The following is a 27,850-nucleotide window of genomic DNA, read 5'->3' as shown; positions in this document are numbered from 1 at the left end:
TTAAGGCTGCAGGATATAAGAGGAAGAATACATAAATTGGATGATTTTGTTTCACTATTTTAAAACTAGTCAGCATCATGAATGCTGGCAATTCCTTTCTCAAGTCTATGTTAGAGAAGGTAAATTTCACAGATATGTCCCCTGCTTATATTGCACTCATATATTCAGTGCTGTCCCAACCCATCTCACAAATGCTGTCATGACAACTTACATCCCATAATAATTAAACTTGGTAACTAATGGGAAGATGAAGGTGTTTTTGATGTTTTTTTTTATCTTTTTAGAAATTCTTAATATTTTATGAAAACCATATACGGTTGTGTTTCAGATGACTCAAATCACTTTTCAGATACTCAGAATAACATTTGAAGTCTTCATAGGCCCTTCTTATTCAACATCTAGTATCCTTTTACTAAAATCACGTTCTTCCATATAAATAGTAATATTCTGAATAACTGTTACTCAATATAAAGGGAAACAGAGATGGTGAACTTAAGTGGCAATTTTAAAACAGTCCCAAAATTCTTTGGCAACCCTCTCATCAACAGATTACATAGAGACAAGGCTAAAGATCATTGTTATTACTTTCATCTCTATATCTCCTCATCAGTGACCACTACAATTTGTTTCATATATTTGCAAATTTATATGTGCCCATTTAACTATCAAGGCAGAGGCCTGTAAAAAACTTGTATTTTATTTCCATTTCTCCCCCCCCCCACCTTACCTTCCAGGTATTCTTTTTTTTCTCTTTCTAAATTTTGTTTTGTTTTAAGACAAGTATTATTTGTTCTATTTCTTCATGACGCTCTCATATGGATTTGAAGTTAAAATTTTTGGTGTCTCAGTGGAGCAAAGAGTTGGATTGAGAAAGGCATGGTTTGCTCCCTGCTTTAGTGGGAAAGTTAATTTTTATCACCCTTCCTCCCTAGAATTTTGATGTAGACAATTGACATTTGTTCATTCTTATGAAAAATGTAGTGGTTCTACACACACAGTGATGAGGCTCTGCAAGAGGGAAGAAGTTGACAGTAGTGTGGGCCACGTGACTGTGTAGGCAGACAAAGTTATCTGCCACAAATCCCCTTCAAACCAACTTCTTCAGAAATAGCATCACTTGGGAAGATTCACATTAAAATGGTAAAATGTTTTTTGATGGTTAAGTTTTAACACATCCTTCTTTTTTATTTCACTCTTGAATTTGTTTTTTCTCTGCCAGCTGCTGAAGGAATGGTGTGCAACCATCTGTGTTCAAGCAATGGCTGTTGGGGACCTGGTCCCGACCAGTGCTTGTCCTGCCGTCGCTTCAGCAGAGGAAGGAGCTGCATCGAGTCTTGTAACCTCTATGATGGGTAAGGCATCTTACAACATCGCCTTTACCTCATAAGCTTTGAGGCACTGATTGCTTCAGATATTTAAATGATAAGAAAATGGTAAAATTGCAGAATGTGTGTGCCGGCCAGGGTTTTTAAGGGAAGCTCTTGTTGCATAAAGGAGACAACAACACATAGAAGAATTGTTTTAAGGAGAAAAAATTTTATTTGAAATAAGAGAAGTCCAAATATATGTTGACTATTACACAAACTTAAAAAAGTATACTGAAGTAGATCATTCTTAATAAATTGTAGCCGTTTATACTGAAGCAAAATTGAAAAATATATTCTTATTTTCCTTATGAAGGAGATTGTTACAAGTAATCTTTCCTCTCAAATGTCCCAATACTATTTTTTCACATACTTTCCTATTAATTTTCATCTAGAATTACTGCATAACTGGGGCACCTGGGTGGCTCAGTCATTACATGTCTGCCTTTGGCCCAGGTCATGATCCCAGGGTCCTGGGATCAAGCCCCGCATCGGGCTCCCTGCTCGGCGGGAAGCCTGCTTCTCCCTCTCCCACTCCCCCTGCTTGTGTTCCCTCTCTCGCTATGTCTGTCTCTGTCAAATAAATAAAATCTTAACAACAACAACAAAAAAGAATTACTGCATAACTTTTGAATTTTTTTCCATCCAAGTTATGTGTCTTCTTAGATTGTGTATTAGAAACAAACGATACACATTTCTATGTCTCTGACAACTGCATAGCCCTATAGGAAAATTGCCTTTGTAGTTTCCAGCTGAAGGGGTTTTTGATAGTGTTCTGCCACTTTCTAAAGATAACCTAAGCAGTATTTTAAATCAAGAATTTTAAATTCCTATTGGTACTATAATAATCACATTGCCAACAATAAAACCTGGTATATATCTTGTTGCATGGCATTTCATATACTCATAAAATCAGTTTATCATAACATACCATTTCATGCATCACAGTCGTCCTTTATTAATGTGATAATACATTTTTTAGTACTGTTCCTGAGTCAAATTTTCTTATAGTGCTCACTGAAAGGATTTTCAACAGTTCTGTAAAAGTGTAGTTTTGAAGATCTTTATTGCGTTTCTTCTTTTACCTCATGAATTGTCCCATTTTATTTTTTATAGGTTCAAATCTTTATTGTTTTAAAATTCTACATGTCTTTTATGATACAATATTTTGTTATTTAAATAACCTCTAAGTGACTAGTATATAGTGAATATACTTGTTTTGAAATCAAACCATGAATTCCAGTTTCATCAATATGATTATAGAATTGTGCCATTTTAAACAACTGTTTTCATGATCTGAGATAACATTGTACTTTTGCGTTTTATATCAGAAAGTTAGAAATCTATGGATCATAATAATATTAACATGTCTCTTTTTGGAAGATGACCAATACCAATTCCCTTCATGAAATTTAGAAAAAAAATAAAATTAGAAGTTTAAGTGTGAAACAGTTTAAAATAAGAATTTAATTGTTTTTCAGGAAAATTCCAGCTTATAATTTTGTAAGGTACAATCAGCTCATAAATTTGATAATGGATAGCAAATAATGTGTTGCTTTTCTCATTAAATTGTAGTCATGCTTATTCTCATTTTTATAAATGAATGATATGTTCTGTACATAAAATACTTCAGATCAAAATATGGTTATTTTTTGTAAAGCCATTGATGCCATTAACATGTAACTAATAGACTTTAATTCCATTTAGTGAATGTTATAAGTTTATTGGCTATATATATATATATTCTCAGTGGAGTTTAAAAGAAGGACTGGGCTCTAGAAACCATCTTCTCTAAGAGCAGTATCTTATAAAGAGTGAAAACTAGTAGAATTAATTGTTGGCCAGTGTCATTCCACTGTAGAAGAATCAAGCCAACACTAGAATTCAGGGCATCTGATTTCCATCCTGTTACTTTTCCAGATGCCATTATTTTTCCTTAATATTTTTAACCTTGTCAGAAACGTGAAATAGACAAATATGTGGATGCATATACTATCCTCTCTCACATCTGCAAAATAATGAAAGTGAAGCAAAGGAAAAATACATGTTTCCTAAATAAACAACACTGATTACCAGACTGTTTTTGAAAGTTTAACGTTTTCCAAGTCATTAAATCAAACGTATTCAAGAAATACAAAGTTTTTAATGTGTTTTACAAGAACAATAGGGCTCTGGGAAACCATATATAAGTGTTAGTTTGAAAGATAATAAATGAAAGTACCTTGTAAAAGTCTGATGTAATTCTAGCCTACGCAGTGATAGATTTTCCCACCTCCAATCTTGTGGTACTGACTAATTTCTTCCAACATTGCCCGGCAGTTAAAACAGCCTTTGAGGAATAATGAATTCAAATCCTAACTTCATCACTTCCTCATTTTCAATCTTGGATAAATAACCTAATTGTTCTAAACTTAGGTTTCTTATATGGAAAACAGGGATAATAATGGTGTCAATTTCATAGGATAATTATGGTTATTAAATGAGAAAATGCATAATAACGTCTTGTTAGAATTTTTACTACTAAGATGATTATTATTTTCTTTTTGTGTCCATAAATCTAAGCTGATTAGATGGTTAAGTAGAACAGTCACCTTAAAAATGTTGAAAACAAATACAAATAAGACCTTTACCAAAATCAGGGCACCTATATTTATATAACTTTTATATGAGAAGAAATCCTCAAAAGAGAACTCTTTGAAGGGGAAAAGAAAATCAGTTATTTCCTGGATGTTAGCATTCAAATCCAGGTCATAGAAGCCACTGTATTTCAGCAACTCTTAACTACAGTGCACAAGCATTGAGAATGAAAGAGAAAACTCATTGCAACACAATCTTAAAACTGTCTTATTTGACAACATGGTCAAATGCTTTTGAAACATTAAGAACAAATGGGAACATCAGAAAGAGTGCCAGTCTGAGCTCTTTGTAGGCATTTATATTTAATAATCACAACCTCTCATTGAAATACAATTTTTCCTTTTTACAAAGGATATTTACAAAATGAAGTCTAGAGATGTTAAGGCATTTAAGGTCTAGAAGTATTAGTGTTGGTGTTGGGAACAACCGGCCAAATTTGGGAAGGACTTGACTCTAAAGCATTTGCTCTGGATCACAGGATTGGCTAAGGTAACACACACAGCAAGACTGTGAGAAATATAGAGTAGTAAAAAAGTGACAAAAAGCTCAGTATGCAAAACTCAGCTCAATAGACAGTGATTTGTTAGGTCAGATTCAAATGAAAGGGGAACTGTGGCAAAGTCATAGTATAATCAATAGGAAATGGGGAAGAAAAAGCATTGATGGAGACAGTGACAATGAAGAGCAGAAGTAATAAAAATTAAAAGAAGGATCAGTTCTGAGAGCAGAAAGAGAGCCCAAAGCCATACAAATAGAAGTCTAGTCTATAGAGGAAAAGGCAGCTACATTGAATCTCCATGACTTTTTATGACATATTCACTTTATTCTTCAACTCTGTGTGTGGGAAAGGGATTTTCAAGAAGAGAAAGAAAAGCATGACCAATGGTTTAATACCACAAAAATTATGACCTTCATTCAGTAACATAACCTTTAGCAACCCAAGAAACTGTACTAAAAAAAAAAAGGAATTTGCTGATGGTTGCAGGTTTTGCTGTTAACTGTTTTATAATTTCATTATACAGATGATGCTTTTGATTCTCTTCACAATTAACCTACCATCCTCCTTTCCCCCGTACCAGTCATTTTGACTTTTTTATTCTGAAGATTTCCTCTGTCAAGCACTGTATATAATTCATGTTAATAAAACATACAAAAGAAAATCTGTTTCTATGTAATTGAGTTTTTAAATTCAAGAAAATTTGTAAGAAGCTTAATTCATAGCAAGCCAGCACCTCATTTTAAAAATGCAAAATCCTTGTAACTAAATATGTGCATTGATACCTAACTAAACCACCAATTTATGCTATTTAATTTGAAAACCCAAGCTTAATTATCTTGCCTTAAAGTATGTGTAGTTTTAATTTAACCAACAGAAAAATAGCCCACCTTTTGGATTTCTATCATTTATTAAGGCTTTATAATAACGAAATGGGATAGTTCACTATGAAATAAGTGAACACTTCATTCTAGGGAATAATAAATTTAAATTTATCACCTAATTAATCCATAATTGCCATATTTGCAATGCTTTTAGTTTGAAAGAGCTCATAATATACAGACACAAAATAATACAGAAGCTATAAATATTTAGTTAAGTTTTGTTAATGACTTACAACTGGCATTCTAAATTGTTTTTACCCAGTGCCTCATCCTCTGATACATTAGTGGGAATGGGGTATTTAAACATATTGGACATGAATGGTACCCAATTATTGAAATGAAAATTTTGCAGTAGATATTGATTAGAAAACTTACTATTGATTACATTTAACATTCAAATTAAATGTAAGGTTGTGGGAAGGGATAACCATCATCCTAGATTTTAATTAGAAAATTTTAGAGTGTTGACATTTAACTATTTTTTATTTTATACCATATAGAATTACTTCAAAAAGACCTTAAGCTGAAAAAGATGTGATATTAGATCAATAATCTAGGAATATAAAATCTGCCATAAAAAGATATTTTCTCTAATTCTCCAAGGCAGCTATTTTAAAAGAAGAAAAGAAATCAAAGCATTTTTTTGAAGTTCCACCAAAAATAAATTGAAGAGTCTTGGGATTTGAAGGACAGGGTTGAGGAATATCATGTCACTTAGCAACATGAAAAATACAATAGTTCTTTCAGAGTTTAAAAAATAAAGCTCAGCCAAGAGTAAAATTTTATATAGAGACAAACAGGCACAGCTTTACTTAAAAAAAGGTAAAAATGATTCTGTTGTGTCATCAGAAGAGTCGTACTTTTTTTTTTTTTTTTTTTGAGACTGCGCGAATATCTCTCACAAGAGAGAGGTTTCCTGAATGGGTCTATTGTTGAACCCAATGGAGGGCAAGGAGAGCCATCTGGCTGCAGTTTATCTTTTCTCCTAATGGAGAACTTATTCCGTAATGTACAGGGAAATGATTCTGATGCTCCTGGCACATAAAGAAACAGACTCTAGAATTTACTCTGCCAATAGGACTTTCAGCAGATGTTGCTTCATTTGTTAGGTTGACAGCTTGTTTGCTTATACCACCTCATGCAGCTGATGTTTTCACAGTGAATTTCGAGAATTTGAGAATGGCTCCATCTGTGTGGAGTGTGACCCCCAGTGTGAGAAGATGGAAGATGGCATCCTCACCTGCCATGGACCGGTAAGCTTGCAGACATCTATGGTTGTGTTGGCTTATTTGGCTCATGTGTGAATGTTTGTTATGTCATTCCTTTATCATTTATCCATCCATTCAACAGGTGTTTGTAGCATGCTAGGGGGAATCATGTTTGATATTCCTCCCTCAAGAGGCTTACAGTTTAGTAGTAGAGATGAAATATTTACAAATTCAATTTTTTAAATATTTATATCCCAGATAATATATTTAGAAAGTGGATATGGTTATGCCCTTGAAAATTGCAGTGTTGAAAAGAAAAGGGAATATATAAGTAATTAGATTGAACCAAAATAACTGATAAAATATAAATATATATCAATTGCTATAGGAACACAAATGAGAGATAAATTAATCTGTCTTTGGGATGGAAAGTAGGGCATTAAGGAGGTCCGTAGAGAAGTGATGTTTGAGCTATGCTTTGAAGAAGAATCTAGAAAGAAGAAACATGCAAAGATATGCAAATGTAAAAATTCATGGTGTGTTTGAGGTAAACTATAATACATTCATATCTGTGTTTAATTATTTAACTATTATGGCATTGTGAAGGACATTGTGAAAGACAGAAGGGAGAGGCAAACACTTATAAACTAAAATCTAAAACAGTGTGATAAATACTATGGCAGAGAGAAAAACAGAGCTATGAGAATGGAAGAGGGGCTATGGGATCAGGAAAGTCTTGATGGATAAATTGGCATTTACATGTTTGAAGTTAGCCTTATAGAGAAAATGGTAATTATTTTTTAGTCCTCCCTTTGGTTCCCATCGTTCAGGCTTTTTCCTAATAATGAGCTTAATAATGACTTTGTCATTCCAAAGTGTCATATTCATCCTTCTTTAGACAAGCTTCCAGTTTTTTTGTGTGTATTGAGTCATTTCTCAGTGGATTATTTGGAGACCAACATTTGGGTGTAGCCAAGAGCTCAACATTGCTCTATAAGAGTTTATATGTGATTTAGATAGTACTAATTTTCTACCAGAGTGCTTATTCAGCACGTAATTAGCTTAGAAAAAAGAATATCATTGAGCCTCCAAACTTCCATTAGGCCCCAATGAGCTGTTCTGGAACTTCATCTAAAGAAGGATGTGGAAAACCTGGACAGTTCAGAGGACTACCACAAGTATGATTAAGCTTGGAAAATCAGACCTCTGAGAAAAAGGAGTGGTGTGATTTGGCCTGAAGAACCAAAGTCTAAAAGACAATTTAATATGTAAATGATCTTCAAGTAAGTATGCAAAGGGCATATTTGTCTATTTTCTGTCCGCACTAAGGAATTAAGGGAAAATACAATTAATATGCAGCATGAGAAATGTGGATGCTGGAAGGAATGACATGAAACACAGGGAAGTAAAATTCTGAAATGGTTTGTGTTAAAACAAGTCAGGCTATCTATAGAAGACGTCTTTAAACACTAACATATTTAAGTACCAAAAGTCAAAGAATAGAAAACAATATATCTTTCAGAGAGACTGAGACTTTGAAAATGTGCAATTACAATAAGAAGGCAGACTGCAAAACCAGTCCTGTGCTTTTTCTATTCCTCATGCTGCGTCCTATGGTATAAATGATGCTGGCAAATAACTAATTTATTAATTCATTTTACTTTGTATATTTTCACAGTGTATTTGTTCATTCTTTTGTTACTCAAAAGATACAGTTTATAAATTACACATTAAAAACACTAATTGTTGATTTTTTTCAATTTTCAAAATTATTTGCTAACTAAGAAAGAGTGAAAAAACAGGTTTTTAATGAATACATTTTGATCTCTTAATGACAGCATTGTTGGACCAACAATCTACTTAGAATTACCCCCAGGGTTAACATTGTCAATTAATATGTCTAGAGATTAGGAAAGGCAATAAGTCAAAAGTAAGAAAATTTCAGTAAACTCGAATCACTCATTTGTGGAAGATCAGAACACGGAATCAAGAAAATCTATTTGATCACTTGATCAGTAAACCTTGAAATACCAGCAGGTACAAATATAATTTTAGGTTATGGTGTCTGAGAAACCGGCAGGACTGAGATCAAACGGTAGCCCAAACTGCTTTCACTAGGAGGTTGCTTGCTTTCAGCTTTTACAATTTATATTAGGTTTTTGTCTGTGTCTGGGTTCATTGATTTTCACAACTAGAGATAGAAGTGCTTTTGTGTGCCATATAATAGGCATCTATCATTTGAGATACCCAAGAAGTTCTGGAAACTTCTCTGTGAGGCTGACATTGTGATGAGACAGAGGAAAAGTCATAAAGCTGGTTGGAGGGGCACCTGGGTGGCTCAGTTGGTTAAGCATCTGCCTTCGGCTCGGGTCATGTTCCCGGAGTCCCAGGATCAAGCCCTGCATCAGGCTCTCTGATCAGCAGAGAGTCTGCTTCTCCCTCTGCCCTTCACCCCGCTTGTGCTCTCAATCTTGCTCTCTCTCAAATAAATAAATAAAATCTTAAAAAAATTTTTTTTAAAGCTGGTTGGAATTCCCACACCTGGTCTTATGATTTATTCTGTTGGAATCACACTTTCCTGAGCTGTCCTTATTTCCCTAATAATAACAGATACACATGTATATTTGTCAAACACTGTTAACATCTGAAGCATACTATCACTTTTTCCATTTAAAATATAAAGAAACTAAACCTATAATAATTGGAAAGTTACACCAAAAAGTCAACAATCTATGCAATGTGGAGCTGGGACTCAACTATAGAAGTGACTCCAAATTTTACACTCTATTCATTTCACTTCCCCCCCTCCCCTACCCCCATAGACAACAATTCTGTAAATAATAAGAATAACATGTTTTCTAGGAATATAACAGCTGCATGTAAAATGGGATGGTATTATACTATTTAAATGTGACATAAATCCAGGATAATCTTGAGAGGACTAGCTTTGAAATAAAATAAGCCCCTGATTTTATATCCTGATATGTCTGTATGTGGTATTATTTTATTTTTTTACCTTATTTTATTTTATTTTTATTTTACAACTTATCCTTTCTGCCTTACTTTCTCTACTCCTGTGTGTTCCTATGATAAGGAAGGGCATCTGAGAAGAAAGAGAAGTAAGGGAAATCAGACAGAGTTTTAGAAGATAAAATACAAGCCAAAGAGGCAGCATGCAAAGAAGAGATTGAGGAAGAGAATGATAAAAGCTGAAATAGTTGTTAAAGTCAAGTTAATAAAGGTTATGCTGCCATAACAAATAACCCCCATATTACAGTAGCTTATACGAACATGTTTAAATCTTTTTCATGTAAAGTGCACTGCAAATCAGCCCTCCTCCCTGTAATGGTCTAGTGTTCTGAGATGCTTTGCACTTATGGCATCCCCACATCTGCATAGGATCCCTGCATCATGGCAGCAGGGAAAGAGAAGTCTGGAGAGTTTAGCCCTGGCAGTCTCATAAATTGCTTCTACTTAATTTCATTGTCTAAAACAAGACATTCCTCACTTCTGGTGGGAGGAGAATTTCAGTCTTCCATGTGGCTAGAAGTGGAAGAGAACTGGATACTGGTGAATAGTAGCACTGTCTCTCACAGTAGTTACCAGAAAATCATCAGTTGTCACTGAGGAAAAAAATGTAATATTTCTATCAAGATTTAGCTTATCCTTTAGCTTTCTGGGTTCATAATTGAGTCCAAGGGTAGCATAAAATCAGAGATAAGGAACAATATTGCTTTCACCTCTGTTTTTTATCATTGCATTTATCAGTTCATTCACTGAACTTAGGTTCTTAAAAGCTTTGGGAATATAATGATAGAAGAGTAAGCATTGGACACACATATTTCTTTAAATCTCTTTATTATGGAAATGAATTGGAGAATCAGTACATTTCATTTCTTTTGAGATTTGTCAGGACATTTTTTTAAATTATATCAGCTTAGAACATTAGTTTTGTATCATGATAATACAATCAAATAAGTAAGAGATGCTTAAAAACAAGGAAACATACAAAAAAATTTTTGAAGTATACTTAAACATTAAATATGATTTTAATTTTAGTTTCATAATATTTTGTGTCTTCTGATTTTCCCTAGATATTATTTTACATCAGAAGAATTTTATAGAAAAATAATTCCTAATTTCTAATTTTAACTATAACTGCCTAATTTACTCATAGTTTTTATTCTTGTGTTCTGCAAGAAGACATCAGCATGTCTCTTGTCTTGTACAATAAGTCATGCCACTGAGCATACTTGCACAGTATATGATTTTGTATAATAGATGGCATTACATGCCTAAGTACCCATGAGCAGGTGTTAAAATTGGAAGCATGTAAAATATTCTTTTTTTGATAGGATATAAGAAGTTGCCAATAGCAAACTCTTCAGGTTGAATGGGGATTAGTTTTCATAGGATAATTTCTTTTAGCTCTAAGTCTCACATGAAAATAGTGAAATAGACAGGTGCTTGATTAAACCTCACCAGTCCCAGAATTTCCTGAAACTCCCTCCTGATTACTTTTTCTTCTTACGCCACTGTTCTTCATTAGCAACCTCAATCTTTAAATTTTGAAATATATTTATTGATTTCCTGATATCTTGTATCACCAACTTGCAATGTCTGACTGCTTTTGGATTAACATTTATAGAGAAACTCTTGTGAATGGACGCTCCCTGCCCAATACATAACTCTGTCCAATGTTTGCTTGTTGTTGAATCCCAAATTCACAATTTATAATTATAAACCTAATAAAATTAATTACCTCCCTCTGTACTTACTATACTCCATTTATCTAAATTGTATTTAATGTGAACTGTCATAGTTGTTGAACAATATTGACATACAGCTTTTGGGGAGAAATGGGTCAGGGGAAGAAGTTCCAGAAAGTAGTCAAAGAAAAGAGGAACCTAAGACAATATGATGTTTAAAAGGGAGAACCAAAAGTCAACTTTAAGTAGGTGATATCATTATTTAAAATAACTAAATGTAGGGTAACCTAGGTGGCTTAGTTGGTTAAGCGTCTGCCTTCGGCTCAGGTCATGATCCCAGGGTCCTGGGATCGAGGCCCACGTCAGGCTCCCTCCTCAGTGGGGAGTCTGCTTCTCCCTCTCCCTCTGCCTGCTGCTCTGCCGGCTTGTGCTCCCTCTCTCTCTCTTTCTCTCTGTCAAATAAATAAAGTAAAAAATCTTTTAAAAAATAGCTAAATGTATAAATATATTGCATCTTTTAAGAAAATAGCATTTTTAATCAAAATATTCTCAATTTTCTTTGATTTGGTGGTAGACTGCTTAACATTTTTTTGCATGCTTACTATTTCCGGCACCAAATCCAAATTAGTTATTTTGTAAAATTCTTTTATGTTTAAGATGAGTTTTAAATTTTATGTTTTAAATGACATTTAAACATATTTGTATATTATTGCTTATTAACATTCTACATATTAGAAAGTGATTGTATATTATAAACATAAATATGCAAAGTGAGTTAGTTCTATTTAAATTTATTATGCTCAAATTTATATCACTTTTATTATTGGATAAGTTTCTCCATAATTTTCTTTGACATGCACCTACTTTATTATTGTGGACTTTTGATATCTGTTCATCAGAATGTCTTTATTGTGCTCTCAGTATTGAACTGTGTGATTTACTAAAATCCATATAAATAGACATGTGAGTTTTAACATTATCACAAGCTGATCTGAGATGGAGAGTAATCTAGAAATTAAATTTTATTTTCCTAAACTAATTCCTAATAATTCAACCATAGTAAATTGTAAAATTCATTGTTCAAATAATCATCGACAACCAAAGGAAATTTTACATCTCACTTTTACATTGAAAAACTGCAATAGTGACATCCCCGTTTGTAGTTTTGAAAATGCTCTCCAGTTCCCTAGGGGAAGATTGGCCACTCACTGAAGTCTTAGGAACTAAACCACATCAATACCAGAGGAAAGAGCATCCATTTTTCTTTCTCCATTGTGTTTTGTTTTTCACACTTCAGGGACCTGACAACTGCACAAAGTGCTCCCATTTTAAGGATGGCCCGAACTGTGTGGAAAAATGTCCAGATGGCTTACAGGGGGCAAACAGTTTCATTTTCAAGTATGCTGATCAGGATCGGGAGTGCCACCCATGCCATCCAAACTGCACCCAAGGGTAAGCATCCTTGCTGGCCAAGGACTCCATCACACAAGTATCTTTACCCTTGACACAGTCTACTAAATATATACTATTGTCATATAAAACTCTATTCATCTTTATATTAACATGTTGACTTAAAGAGAAATACTTTCTAAGAAAGTGGTTTATGCAATCGAATGTACACCCTATCAGATATTTCTGTTAAAAATTCACCTAAAAGTATTCTATTGACACCTTTATGAAGCTGGTGGCAGGTATACTTTGTATGGAGTGTAGAAATTCTTCCAAATTTTACTTGATATTGAAGATATCTTAGAAAAGACAAGATAGTCATCAGACTTTTGAGGTTTGTGCTTAATAAATCTTTAACAGAAGTTTCTGTTTATGTTTCTTTGTTCTTACAACCAGCTGAAGGCTAAACACTGCCTTGAATTACTCCTTCAACAAAATATAAGCAAAATAGTAATGACAGGGAAAAAAAGGTGTGGGGGGGGAGAATTTAGTGATATGTATATCAATAAAATCAGAAATGCATTTTGTGAAAGTAATTTTATGGCAGGTTAACCTATAACTTAGAATTTCTTTGACCAGTATAGGACAACTTGAAGATGGGTAGGTGCATAGTTTTCTATTGTTTCAAAAGGATGCATTATAAAATGAATAATAATTAGATTACCTTTGATACTGATAACAGTTGAAAAACAAAGACATATTACAGAAAGAAGAAAAGCACTGAACTGAAAGAAATAATGTCACTCATCTAACAAATCCCAACACCTAATTTTTTAAAAGAGAGCAAATCTATTTTAGTAAGGGCTTTTCTTTTTCTTTCCTCCAGAACGTGACTAATTTCAGACTTGAGAACAATTTAACACACTCTCTCCTACTTCTGTCCGTACATCCTCTTCTCCCTGATGAATGCCCACACACATGTGCACACCCCGCGTACAGATACAGATACTTGTTGTCTGTATCTATCTGGCAGGAAAGTATGAGATTCCATAAAGAGATTTTCTGCCAGATTAAGAGCTAGCTGCTAGGGGATACTGAAGAAGTTAAGCAAGCAACATCATTTTCTGCCAAGAGGACACCAATTTGCAGATGCTGCTACAATTTCCTGCAGGTCAAGAAATCAGCTTAAGTCACTCTGTGAAGTGGCAGATCCTGAAAAGGTAAAGTAATATTCTGCCATTCAAATTCAAATGCAGCCTGGAAGAGCTTATGCCAACTCGTTGGTTTATACATAAGCACATAGACTGAGGATACCGAAGTAGTCACATAGACACTTTGCTTCAAGGAAACTAGATGGAATGAACTTCTCCCCTTTCAAGTTTTTGGCACAGTTGGGTTAAGAGTATTTCATGAAGAAACAACTGGTGCCCCTGGAGCAGAAGTCAGCAACAGAAACAGAAAACTTTGCCTGCTAAAATAATCATCCACAGGAGAGTTTTATTGTTTTGCCGCTAAAATTAAACCAGTAAATTATTCAATATAATGTTGATGTCAACAGCTGTTGCCATTCAAAATGAGACCTTTTGGTATTTTTGCAAATCTAATTACAAGGAAGCCATTAGGGAAATGAAAGTGAGATCACAGAGCCATAGTCTGGGTGTGTGGCTGGTGTGTCTTCCTCTCAGCCCTTTTAAATCATGATTATGTAATAAAAGAAAATATATATAGTGGGGGGGGAAGTAGAAGTAGGGTCCATTTACCACAGCAACAAAATCCAGATGTCAGCTAAAAAGGGAGGATGAGGGTATAAAGGGAACAAATCCTACCAGATCATTTAGGAACTCCCAGTAAATAGAAAAATGTCTTTAAAACAGCTGTTGCAGAATGATGGTGAGACAGAATTTGAATGTTGTATTCCCTGGCATCTTCCAAGGCAAATGGATTCTGGGATGACTGATTTAGTCCTGAAGGATTTTTGTATTTGTTTTCATTTAGCCTCCTGCCATCCTTTTCCTAATATCTTCCATATTGTCCAGGTTCACTCACTTCATGGAAGTTTTGTGGTCCCAACCCCAGAATTCCTAAATTCCCGAATCCAACTCTGCACTACTGCTCTGCACCACTGTGCCTTGAGATCCTTTAGTGAAGCAATGAAGGGCTCTGTGCAGTTAGTCCCTTCTCTTCAAATTGCATGTAGAGATAGGATCTTTCCCTAGAAAGAGCACAGGGACAGTGGAGACGATGAGACGAATGACTATTTTTATTCCTAAATGCGTGTACTAATTGCCCTATGGGTGAGTGTGAGCTCACCGCGCCAGCTCAGCTTTGGAAAACAGATTTTCTTTTATATGTCGATATTATGTCAGCTAGATAATTCAAGAATCAAGTTAATGGAAATAGTCTTTCAAGACACATTTTTTTTTAGAAGGAACGTTCTTACTTTGAATACTGTTCAATGATTTTCTGAAAATAAAATTATGTGTGTAATACCTTAAAAGCACTTTTATTACTCTGAAAGTACATTAAATATATTGGCTCTTATAAGTTCTTTAGATACTTTTAAAATAGGTTATCCATTTAGTACCTATCAGGAGATTTTCATTAATATCCCTAAAGAGGTGGTGGTTGGGGCGGCGGGGCAGGACGGTTGGTTAACATTGTCTCTTCTTGCCTTGACTAGAAGACTTTTATTTCGGCAGCCGTTTCTCATTTCATTCGTTCTTCAACTCGGTTATATTGAACATCTACTGTGCATCAGATATAGTGATAGCTAAGTTCAGAAATAAGGAAGACACAGCTCTTGACCACTAGTGAGTCATGGTTCAGTGAGTTTTCACTCTTAGAATTCATATCTTTCCATTGGAGACCCTTCACCATATTTTGAAATGATGAGCAAGAATTTATTTATTTATTTATTCATTCATTAATGATGAGCAAGCATTTAAAACTTAGGAATGATCTTCATGGGGCACCTGGGTGGCTCAGTCGGTTAAGCGGCTGCCTTTGGCTCAGGTCATGATCCCAGGGTCCCGGGAATGAGCCCCACATCTGGCTCCCTGCTCAGCGGAGAGCCTTCTTCTCCCTCTCCCTCTGCCTGCCACTCTGCCTACTTGTGCTCTCTCCCAATCAAATAAATAAATAAAATCTTAAAAAAAAAGGAATGATCTACATATTTGCAATTAGCAAGATAGAAATTTTTTAAAAACTAAATTTAGTAGGTAATTAAATTGCTATAATGGCAATTACTGTGGTTTCTACACTAACATTATTGAGTCTATGATAAATACCAATTTAATTTTGGTTTTGGACTGGGATATTTATTTTTCATAAGGCATCTTTGAAAATTTTCATTGAATATTTTTGTTAATATTAGAATCATGGTTTCATATTATTAAATTCCCTATATGCCTTAATCTTTCTTATCAACCCTTTTTATATTTTTTAATTTATATAGTGAAAAATTTTTCACTGATAGAAGGAAAGAAGAGCTGCTTGTGAAATTATTGTCTATACTCTTTTAATTGAAATTTTAAAATATTCCTCCATTTCACAATTTAAAGGAGATTTTGTTAAAATAACTATGTTAGATATATGGGTACATCAAAATGCTTATAAATCAATAAGTAGTGGCAAATATTCAACACATCTTGGTGTTCAGAATTCCAGATGTTTTTATTGACATGTTATAGTTTCTGATATTCTGTAAAGCTTTTACTTTTTACCATTAATTTTGTAGAGAGTTGCATTATTCCTTATCCTTTTTTGATCTCATATTTGGGATTTTGACTCTTTAAAAGTTTAATTTTTCCATTATTCTGTGATCTTGCTGAATCGATATAAATTGCAAGTGCTATTTAATAAAGCTATAAATAAAGTCCAAAAGGTTGAAATAGGGTACACATCTTTAAATACACAGCGACTTGTATTTAGAAAAGATGGGGCTACTTCAGTCATACCCTTATTCTTTGTTATCCATTTTTTCTTTCATCTTCAGCTTGTAAATAAGTTTAAATCTCAAATATCCTATACAATGCACTCAACAAACTTTCCCTACATCCTGCCCCCTACATCCTGCCCCCTACATCCTGCCCCCTCAGTACTCACCTCCCAATTCCCTTGCCTCTATTCTTGTATGCCCAATTTGCTTCTCAACTCACAGCACCCAAAATTCTGGTGACCTCAACAATGACAACTAAAATGCTTTCAGTAGTTCCTATTTGATGAGACCTCTCTTTGCATTTGACATTGACAATTATCCCATTTCCTGAAGGTCTCTCCTGATTTGGCCCCCACGATGCTGCAATTACCCGATTTTACTCCATTACATTTTCTCATGCTTCTGGCATAGGAGCTTAGCTTAGGTCACTTACTGGTTATTGGAGTTCCATGGATTTCAGTCTCAGGCTCTGCTTATCTCACTTTATAGATCCTTCTTCAGCTATCTTATCCACTCATGATTTCAACTTTTTCCGTACGCTATTTCAAAATTGATTATCATTCTGATATCTTCATGCCCCACCACCACAGACCCCCCCCCCCTTTCCTGCTGGCAAGGAACATTTCTTACCCAAATGTAGGACAACCACACTAGATAAATAAAACTGAAATTATCAACCCCTCCTCCTCCAACACACACAAAAGGAAAGGTGTCCCTCCTCTTGCATTCTCTCACTGATGGTACTACTATTCTCATAGATGGACATTTGACATGTTTAATTCCTCTGACCCTTCTGTCATCAAATCAGCCATCAGCTTCTCTTTTACCCTCCATACCTTTCAAGCTATTTCTTCAGTCTGGCCCTGCCTCTATCCTAGTTGCCATTTCTGAAGTTTAATCCTTTTTTCATCTCTTATACAGACTAAAACAGTCTCTGGGCCAGAGGAATCTCTCTGGATCCCACCTGACTAACCTTCACAGGGCAGGGGTCCATGGAAAACACAAATGTAGCAAAGCCATTACTTCTTTAAAACCTGCAGTGGTTCTCCATTAAATTTGCTTCTAAGCAAATAGCTTTCAAATTCTGACTCCTGTCTCATGATCTCGCTTCTTTTCCCTCTCCCTGTCACCTCATGTTGTGCTCCCTGACTATTCAGAATTCCGTGCGCTCTACATGTCCTCAGGTCTGTGCTTTTATCTCTGTTGTTCCTTACGCCTTAGATGTCACTGTTACTCCAACCATGGATCTCAGCACCCTGAACTTCAGCTTCCTGTCTTCTCCGTGAGGATTACCATGATTTTTTGAAGCCAAGCATCCCTCTGCTATGCTCCCTTAAGCCACTCTTTCATGTCTCTTATTATATTTATCACATTATACAATATACATCTGGTTATGCATCTGTCTCCTTCATTAAATTGTGAGCTCATTAAGAGTAGAAGAAGTGTCTAATTCATCTTTTTTTTCCCTCCAGCTCCTAGAGGAGTAGCAACACTTAGTAGGCATGCAAACAATTTTTTTAAATGGATAAATAAAGATCTTTCATCATTCATACTTTCCCCTCAAGTTGAATTTCACTTTTAAATATTTTTTTATCTTTCAAAGGTGATTATAAAGGCACAGATTGCAAACTAATCATAGCTTTTTGGTTTACTTCTACTTGGAAATAAGAAGTAGACTATTAATTTTACAAAATGGCAATACTGTATAAAAAAGCATTTTGAAGAAGATATAATCAGAACCTAGGAAAAATAAGTTCTTCAGAATAAAATAAAAAAACAATATAAGACAATTTGGAAACATTTTTAGTAGTTACTTTTTCCATTTTAAGAAATGGTTTTGGCTATGGATTATAATACCAATTCAATGCTCTGTACTATATATTTTTATTTTTATTTCTTATTTGCTTTTTTAAAAGACTTTTTTCATGATGTATTCTCCATGTTTCTGTATATTAAATTTTTTCTAGCCTGTTCAAAACCAATCCTCAAAAAGAAAACATCTTTCTACCTAGTAGTAATATTATAGCAGATACTGGTGAAGCAAGGAAACAGTGACTTAATTATTATTATACATAGTTACATTAGTTCACCAATGTTGAGAGTTATCTAAAGATATAATGGGCAGTCTGGCCTTATACACGAGCACCTTATTACTTCATTATATGGTGATTTTTGACTTCAGCTGCTTTTTCAGTTTTAGAAATTAGAGTTTGGGGGAAAAATGTGATCAGCAGAATTAGACAGTTCTATAAATCATAGCTGTAGAGGGAATCTTGATAATGCACTGGAGCTATATGTTTGTGATGAGAGAGAAGGGAAAGAAATACAATTCAAGTACATTGGAAGATGGGAGAAGCAATATTTCTGTAATACTTCAAAATGCAATTCTAGGGACTGTACGCCAGGATTTTGTGTACTTAGATGATTCCACTTAAATATTGATCTCAGTGAATTCTTTACTTACCTGGTTCTTAGTGTATTCATTTCTTTGGAGAGTATTTATTTGTTATTGTTTCAGTTAAATATGATGGCAGTTTAAAAACCTATTTCTGTTTGCCTGTTATGGCACTGCTCTTTTAAAAGAGAGTGTCAAGATAAACTGCATTATGGTGAAACCAGTTAATTTGCTTTTTAAATGAATTCATGTTTACAGATAAGTGTGCTTTAAAAACAGTCACAACCAAGGAATGGAATAATGTGATTATGTAAAGTATCCATAAGAATAGCATTAAAACATGTTAACTCATTTTCTGCCATAATCAATCTTTAATGAGTATTAACATCAGGTTATTATATTATATTGAATAGCTCATGTTTCCTTTTTTATTGATTTTAGTTTTTACTTAAGTTTAAGTCCTTTTAGAAGAAACTGTATACATGAAACCAATTATAGCCTTTGAAATATCAAGTTATTCAGCAAGACATATACTCATGAATGATGCAAATGAATTGAAAGCATTAGAAAGTGAGTTATATGGGTTTGGAAGTTATCCACAATTTCCTGTACTGTGAACATGTTTCTTTGCATGCCAGTAGGGTGGAATTTGCAACTTACTTCTCTGTATCCATCAAGCAATGATCTCACTGGCTTAAATTCACAGTGTCCCGAAATTGTCTAAAAACTATTATTAAGAATTTGAAACAATTGTATTTATCTTACTGATTCTTTTTTTAAAAATGACTAATTTTTTCTTTCCTTGTATTTTTTAAATTTGGATCTTCTGCAGGTGCATAGGCTCAAGTATTGAAGACTGCATCGGCCTGATGGATAGGTACTTGGTGTGCTTGCTTCCCATGTTCTTCCTCCAAGGCTCCTTGTGTGAGCACTGGTGCATGTGTGTGCATGCCACTGTGAATGGAGAATGATGCTTTCTGTTCTGTAATTGCCTGCAGGTGTAGCGGTCCCACTAGTCATGACTGCATTTATTATCCTTGGACGGGCCATTCCACTTTACCACAACATGCTAGGTAACATCTACCATGTTTCCATTTTGTCACTCAAATCCTTTCCAAATTATCATGGATAAAGAATACTAACCAGTTGGGTGAAACTTATACTATGTTAAATTCAGGGAGTTATGAAACAGGCATATAAGACTACTTTTCAAGCCACATTCCTTATCTCTTTTTTCTCTATTCATTATAATTTTAGAATCCAAATTAGTAGTGTCATTGAATTTTAGCTTTGTACAATTTAAGGATTTTGATTTATTAATCTAGAACTTTAATAGAATATTTTTATTAATTTTGTAGATTATTACAAAAAGAAATATTTTAAGAGAGGAATTTGCAAAAGTTAATCTATTTTTATAAGATGTTTCTTGTTTAATTGGATTCATTTTCTGATTTTATATTATTTTGAGCTGGTTGGTGTATTCTCTAGGCATCAGAATTACCATAGACTAAAGGCACTATAGAAAATACTTTGTGCAGGTAAAAGTACAAGTTGGAATTAAAATATATATATATATATATCACTCAGATTCATACAAAAATCTGTGCATGAGTAGTGGCTTTATGCAAAATCACCAACCTGGAAACTACTCAAATGCTCTTCAGTTGTGATATATCCATACTTTGTAATGCTACTCTGCAATAGAAAGGAAGAAACTAATGACATATGCAAAACGTGGATGGATCTCAAATGCATTATGCTAAGTGAAAGAAACTAGACTTAAAAGAATACATACCATATGATTCCATTTGTATGCATTCTGGAAAAGCCAAAACTATAGGGACAGGGAATTGGTCAGTGTTGCCAGCAGCAATGTTACCAGGTATGCCTGGCAACGGACATGAGGTAATTTGGGGGGATGATGGAATTATTCTATATCTTGACAGTGGTGATGGGTACACAAATATCATGGTTCAGTACATTAAAAAGGATGAATTTTACTGGCTATAATTTATAGCTCAATAAATATGACTTTTAAAATATTTAGGAAAAGAGTAACTTTACAATGTTATGTAGAAATATCGTTTGCTTTTTTTTAAAGATGTTATTTATTTATTTATTTATTTGAGAGAAAAAAAGAAAGAGAGAGAGAGAGCACAAGTGAGGGAGGGGCAGAGGTAGAGGGAGAGAGAGAGAATCTCAAGCAGACTCCCCGCTGAGGATGAAGCCCAATTCAGGTCCGAGCTCATGACCCTGAGATCATGACCTGAGCAGAAGGCAGAGGTTTAACCCACTGAGCCATCGAGGGGCCTCTTGTTTGCTTTCTTTATGAAACAAATTAATTGTATCTTTTGGAAGAGAGAAAGTAGTGTCAAATTACAAATAGCAGAATGACAGATTGGGATGAAATATTCCCTTTTAATGTAATTTTTTATTCAAATTTAACATACATAGGGTGAAAGTACACAAAATATAGGTATAAAACTCAGTGAATTTCTCTAAACGAAACATTTATATAACCATCAGCCAGATCAAGAAACAGAATAGTGCCAGAGACAGAAACACCCTTGTGCCCCATTCCAAGGGTAACCATTGTCCTAAATGCTAGCACCAGTTTGCCTATTTTTGCACTTTATATAAATTGAATCATACATATGTATTCTTTGTATCTGGCCTCTTTTGCTAAATTATAATAATGAGGTTCATCTGTGTCATTAAATTTAGTCATATTTTTTTCATTTGTATGATATTTCACCTTTAAAATTTTTTAGAACAATCAAATAAGTGATATGTCTTATTAACAGATTATTTAATTAAATTCTTTTAAAAAAGGATGCTGTAGAAGTAAATGATTTATACAACAGTGGCACTTTGGCAGTTGGGATCAATTCAGATTAGTTAATACAGTTATTTAGAGCAAGGTTTAAATTACGGAAAACAGCAAAAGAGAGAAAGAGAAAGAAAGAGAGAGCACCTAAGGCCCAAACTTCAGTTTTATAAACTAAGATCCATTTTAGATTGTTCCTATATTTATGAAATAATTTTCCTCCATGAGACTTTGGTTGAGTCACTGTGATATCATTTTGAAGAGTGTTTCCACATTTGATTCAATGACTTTCTTATAATTAGTCCAGCCAACAAATGAGAGGCAATATAATGTGGTTATTAAGTGTGCTGTCTTTGGAATCAGATTTTCTAGGTTCAAAGAGAGGCTCTATCACTTTTTAGATGTGTAACCTTGGGTAAGTTCCTTCAATTATCTGAGCCTTACTTTCTTCATGTATAAAATAGGAATCTTAATATAGTTTATAAATTGGTTGTGAAGATTGATTGAGTCCATAGAATAGTGCCGTGCTCCGATAAATCACCCAGTAACTGTTGTGATTTATTATTTTGCTATATAACGAGGATTTTAAATGTTGGAGATGGAGGAAACATAACTCCCAGAGGGAGGGGGGAAAAATCTCTCAAGGTCACTCAGGGAAGTTTCACGTGAACTTCTACCCCTTATGGTGGGTCCCTTGATGGAAAGGAGGGTATTTCTTAACCCTAAGAATCACTGCCCTAATAAGGGCCACTGGTATGGATGGCAGCACATCATAGGCAGAGGCATATGCAGAGACAGAGAAAGAGTTAAAACCATAGTGGTAGTTCCCTAGTGATTTTCAATGCTCAAAATCATAGTGTATCTTATTATAGATTTAATATTTCCAACATTTAAACAAAAGTAGTTTGGGAATTTCCAATCCTATTACTTGCCTGGGTTCTCAGGCCATTCTCTATAGTCTCAGACTAACACCTACTTCAGATTAGCTTTGTCATAAATAGGTAACCATGTCCAGTAACAGAGTATAGATTGTACAATTCAGCCCATCGTTCCTATGAAAAATCACCTGTAGGCCTTCGTACAGGTAAAGAGCAGAAGTCTTTGAATTTGAAAGCCTGGGTACAAGTATTTGCACTACCGTGTTTCTTATCTGTATAAAATGGGGATGATAATGGTAATTTTTAAAAATGGAAATTCTTATACCTCATAAGATTGGTATGAGAATTAAATGTACAGGAGCTATTCTCTAGTATATATGTTCATTGGTGGTAATCACGTGTCTAGCTGAAATATTGGAAACATAATCTTTTTGAAAATCTAATGATTTTTTACTGGTATTTTATGTATCAGTAGGGCATAAATCCAATAGTTTTAGTGACTACAAAATTGACATATCAAAATTTCTCAGGTTTTAAGCATTTAAATTTTATATCACATCTCTATGTATAATGATTTCAAAAAATTGGTAGTAGGGAGCTAATTGTTCCTTTTAGAAACTCTGGATATCTTTAATTAATAACTCTTTTGAACTTAAATTTAAAGTAGTGTGACTCTCTCCTTCAGTTGTGTTGACTTGTCAGAATTACTTGACTTGTCACAGGCTGTTTATAAAGCAGTTTGGAATTTACATGAAAGATTTAGCTTGGAGACCTCGGAAAAGCATTTATGAGCATGGAGTATTTTGTCAGGGATTGGATGAGAAGTGAAAGTAACAAGTAACTTTTTTTTTCAGGTTCTTATTGTAGTAAATGCTTAGCTCTCTGTAAAGTGGTAGGTACACATTGAATTGAAAGCAGGGGACTAGTCTAGTAATATTTCAGTTCATTTTCTGTCTTTAACTTCTGTGATAGTTTTTTTAAGCTTCTGCCTTAATTGATTAAAGTAAATCTTACATAATAAGGGGATAAAACACATGGGCGAAAGTTAACTGTTTTAAGTTTCGTGAACCATGTTTTAACTGGGAGATTACCCAAATGCCTAGTTTTCTTTTAGTCACAGAAAATTGCATCGAGCATGTCAATGTGACCATTTCAAAATATTTAGAATTCATACTCCCTACTGCCCCATTATGTTGTATTCTGTTTCCTAAACCAGCAGGAAAAACGATTGAAGATTTAAATGAAAGCAGGTGAAATGTTTTCAATCTTGATCGACTTTCATTTTCTAAGCCGTGTTATTCTTTCGCAAGCCTGCAATTTGTGATTTGGTTTTCCACACTCCATTTACCTTACAGGCTTCTGCTGGAATTTCTTCCAGGAAGATTGGATAGGATGGAAAAGAATTTTTTTTTCCTGTAGTATCCTAGAATATGAAAATAATACTTGAATTTCAGAAATTCTCCATACTTTCCTTAGCTGAATTAAATGCCTTAAAAATAGCATTTACCTTTGATGTTCTCCCTTTTCCATCAAGAATCTTATGAAGAAATATGTTCAGCAAGTTTTAATTTATTATTCTTTTTTGTGCTATTTATTAAATGAGCTTGCACACAAGCTATTTTCATATAGATTGTGATAGAACAAAGCATTCTATTCTATTCTATTTTAGTTTCTTTGTCAAATATATATCCAAAGCTTTCTATAATCTTCGTCTCTCCTCCATCAGGGCCCACATTTGTTCACCTCAATAAGCAAAGGCTCTGTTGGCAAAGCATTTCTTCGTATTAGTCAGGAATCCAAAATGTAAACTAGTAATTCTTTTTAGAATTTGTGACAGAAATTATTAAAACTACTGGATAACTGTTCAAAAAATTTTATCTGGCTATTTGCTCCAGTTCAGTTATTCTAGATGCTTTACAATATGAAACAAGGTAACTGAAATCAGTTTAATTCTCTAAATCTCATATGGACCGATATCTGAAACATTTTATATTCCTGTCACATTTTAATGCCTGTATCACACTTTTACTTTATGGTATGGTGGTTATTACCTAAGAGGTCACATAACAGTTTATCCTTTAACAGTGTGACCCATGTGTGATATATGAAAGAGATGATATGATATTCTTGACACCACTTTCACAAATGGAACAATCTTTTTTCTTTGTTTTGGCCTCAAGGAAGTAGTTGATAACTTATGTCCCTATCAAATGGTCAAAACAACCCATAGATGGTTTCCTTTGATGAGTGGCAGTTGTGTTGTGATCCTTAAGTCCAATAAATAAAAGTACTCAGGGTTTTTATTATAAGTCTATCCTCAGTCCACCACATTCTGTATATTAAATTTACTTTTGAACTTAAGAGAGTTCAAAGAGGTGAAGGAGAGTGTGTGAGTTTCTTCTTTTCCAGCTGATTTGTGTCCCACAGTTTCCAGTACATATAAAATACCAAAAATTATCAAAGAATTACAAGACAAGAGCAAAACTGTTCAGTAGTTGTTAATTACTGTTCATATAGTTGTGTGTGGTTGCTTTAAATAAAACTGTTTAGTGGCATAAGTTTGCATCAGTGGCTTTGTTTTGATATCAAAATGTCCACACATTGTTACAAAAGCTTTTATGGATCCTAGAAACATTAATATTGTACTCAAACCCGCTAACTGTAAAAATGTGACCAGAAAAAATCACATTTATGGTTGAAAGTCAAAAGAGACTTTTAAGAGCATTGACTTTAGGACTGTAATAAAAAATCTAAAGATAGCACTATTGAACTGTAAGATGTTGATTATGCTAGTTAAGGGTCAGATCAAAAATTCAGTGGGTTGAGTGATCCATTATGAATACTTTTTTCACTCTTTCCTATGAGCATCTTTATATGGTGTAGAAATTACAATATTTTGTAATTATTAATTTCTGATTTCTAAAGATGTCAGGACTATTCTCCTCTATGATCTCAAAGCATCTTAAACTTCATTGAAATTCATTACTGACAATCCAGTGGTTTTACTTTTTTTATTAAAAAATGAAAGCAAATGAGTGAAATATGTTCCTGAAGCCTCTGCCCCTTTCTTTAGACAGATATTTATAGTTTTAAAAGTACTTTGCATGTGCTATTCCAAGATTTGACCCTGGCATTATTTTCTTATAAAATACAATTTAGGGGTATAAGTATGTTATCAGTACTACCCGGGACTTTTAATTGGGATTTTAGTACACAGGAAGTTTTAATTTCTATTTCGTAACATCTCACATCTAACAAAAACCTTTTCAACTAAGAGCCATCTAAATTGCAACCAACTAAAAATATAAACACTTTGAAAACATTTCTGTAGATAGTACATATAGTTATGTTTTGACGATATGCAAAGGAAGTGAAAAAGTAGCAGATATGGCAAAATGAACAGTATAATTCCCAATAAAGAGAAATTACCTCCTTCTTCCAAAGAACTAAGAACTAAATATATTAAACAACAAGTTTTATATATCTATATCTATCTATCTATCATCTATCTATCTATGTCAAAAGACAGCATCTGACTTGGCCCCCTACTAACATCTGACACAAAAGTTATCAGTAAATTATTGAGAGTCCTAAAGTAATTTATATAGCCAAATACTATTGATTGAATGAATTTGGAACTGTATTGTGCAAATTCTCTTAAAATTGCATTTGTAACCAGTATTTCTATTAAAATATTGTTTCAATATTTGTGTCACAAAGGAACAACACTTAAGCAGAAAGATTTTTTTAAGTGTAAGTCGAAGTTTCTATTTTTATGCCTGACATATATATATTCAGAAAAGAATCAAAATTACCCCCCCATATAACTTAGGTATACATTGTATTAGACCCTAAGTATCTTTTGTTTTTTCATATTTCCTATTTAACTAAAGGAATCTAATTAACTGAGACCCCCTTCTGTGATGTGGTTACATCAAATGATGTGTAGATATTAACTCAAATTGCTCTCTTCATGCTTTTTTCTTATTACCTCAGCACATTCCCCACCTAATCATTCTTTCATAAACATATAATTATTTTTCCATACTATGTTGTAGGCAGGAGCTAATTAACAGAGAGCATTTTGATTTACCAACAAAATTCCTCACAGTGATTTCATTCTCTTCTACCATCCGCCCTCAAACTCAAAGTGATATAATTTCATTGCAATTTCACAGTAACTCAGTACTAAAGAATGAATGATAAGGAAAGGAAAACCCACCTCTAATAAACTCTGAATGCTTGTAGCCATTGCAATTTTTATGGCATTCTGTTCGATTGCCCAGAGTAAAGCATTCCATATGCTTGAGTCATTTATGGAATAATTATACTTACTTTTAGTAGAGTAAAAATAAAACAGCAAAAACAAAAACCTCTTACCATAAAAAGTTTACTTGTTGAAGTGAAAAAGAATTTTTTTTTCAATGAACAAAGAAAATTCTTTTTCCAAAGCATCTTCATTATTGACCTTCTGGATTCCACATCCCAAAGTTCGAGTCCCAAGTTCGAATCCCAGAGTGGATAACACAATTGTTCTATGCACCAAAAAAGAAAAGACCAATGGGAAAACCAAAGCACCAAACCAAACCAAGACCAGTTTTTGTTTTTCTCACAGAATAGTGTTGCTTTTTATAAAATCTTCTAGGATTTAGAGCTTGTTTTTGCCATTCTTTAAAAGAAAAATCCTACTACATATCTATTAGGTGCACTGCATTATCACATCTAATTTTCATGATAAGCATATAAAAATAGTTATTACCATTATCATTTTACAAATGAGGAAACAGTTTCAGAGTAATTAAGCAATTTACCAAAGATCACTTAGCTAGTGGCAGGGCAAAGATTTGAGCTTCACTGTGTCTGATTGATTCTAAGAACCACATTTCTTTCTTTCTACTAGGCTGGTTCCCAAATGGAAGTACAGTTAACAGCTATTCCTACGATGAGGATGATTGAATATCTTATAGCCTACTTAAACAATTTTACTCATTATCTTTCTTTTAGTCCCAACTTTTACCTATTAGGCCTTCCTCCAATGGACAGGATTTTATATTGCTTGTCCTCACACAGCATATTTTAGTTTAATACATCTGACAGTGCTTGGTCATGATAGAGCAATGCTTCCC

General features: G+C 33.9%; 1 protein-coding gene across 7 annotated transcripts in view; it reads left to right on the top strand.

The window, feature by feature from the left end:
* The window catches only part of ERBB4 (erb-b2 receptor tyrosine kinase 4), a 1,100,194-nt gene that overhangs the window by 840,127 nt on the left and 232,217 nt on the right, over window positions 1-27,850 (top strand). For 3 of the 7 annotated variants that reach the window (XM_027590425.2, XM_027590421.2, XM_027590423.2), the window contains exons 13-17: window positions 1,220-1,352; window positions 6,541-6,634; window positions 12,596-12,750; window positions 19,852-19,896; window positions 20,018-20,092. In XM_027590425.2, the coding sequence (XP_027446226.1) occupies window positions 1,220-1,352; window positions 6,541-6,634; window positions 12,596-12,750; window positions 19,852-19,896; window positions 20,018-20,092 (502 nt within the window). The remainder of the gene's footprint in view (window positions 1-1,219; window positions 1,353-6,540; window positions 6,635-12,595; window positions 12,751-19,851; window positions 19,897-20,017; window positions 20,093-27,850) is intronic. The other 4 variants (XM_027590428.1, XM_027590426.1, XM_027590427.1 and 1 more) reach the window with 2 other exon arrangements.

This window comes from Zalophus californianus, chromosome 3 (assembly GCF_009762305.2).
Source record: "Zalophus californianus isolate mZalCal1 chromosome 3, mZalCal1.pri.v2, whole genome shotgun sequence".
Taxonomy (NCBI): domain Eukaryota; kingdom Metazoa; phylum Chordata; class Mammalia; order Carnivora; family Otariidae; genus Zalophus; species Zalophus californianus.
This window is presented reverse-complemented; position numbering and strand designations above follow the sequence as displayed.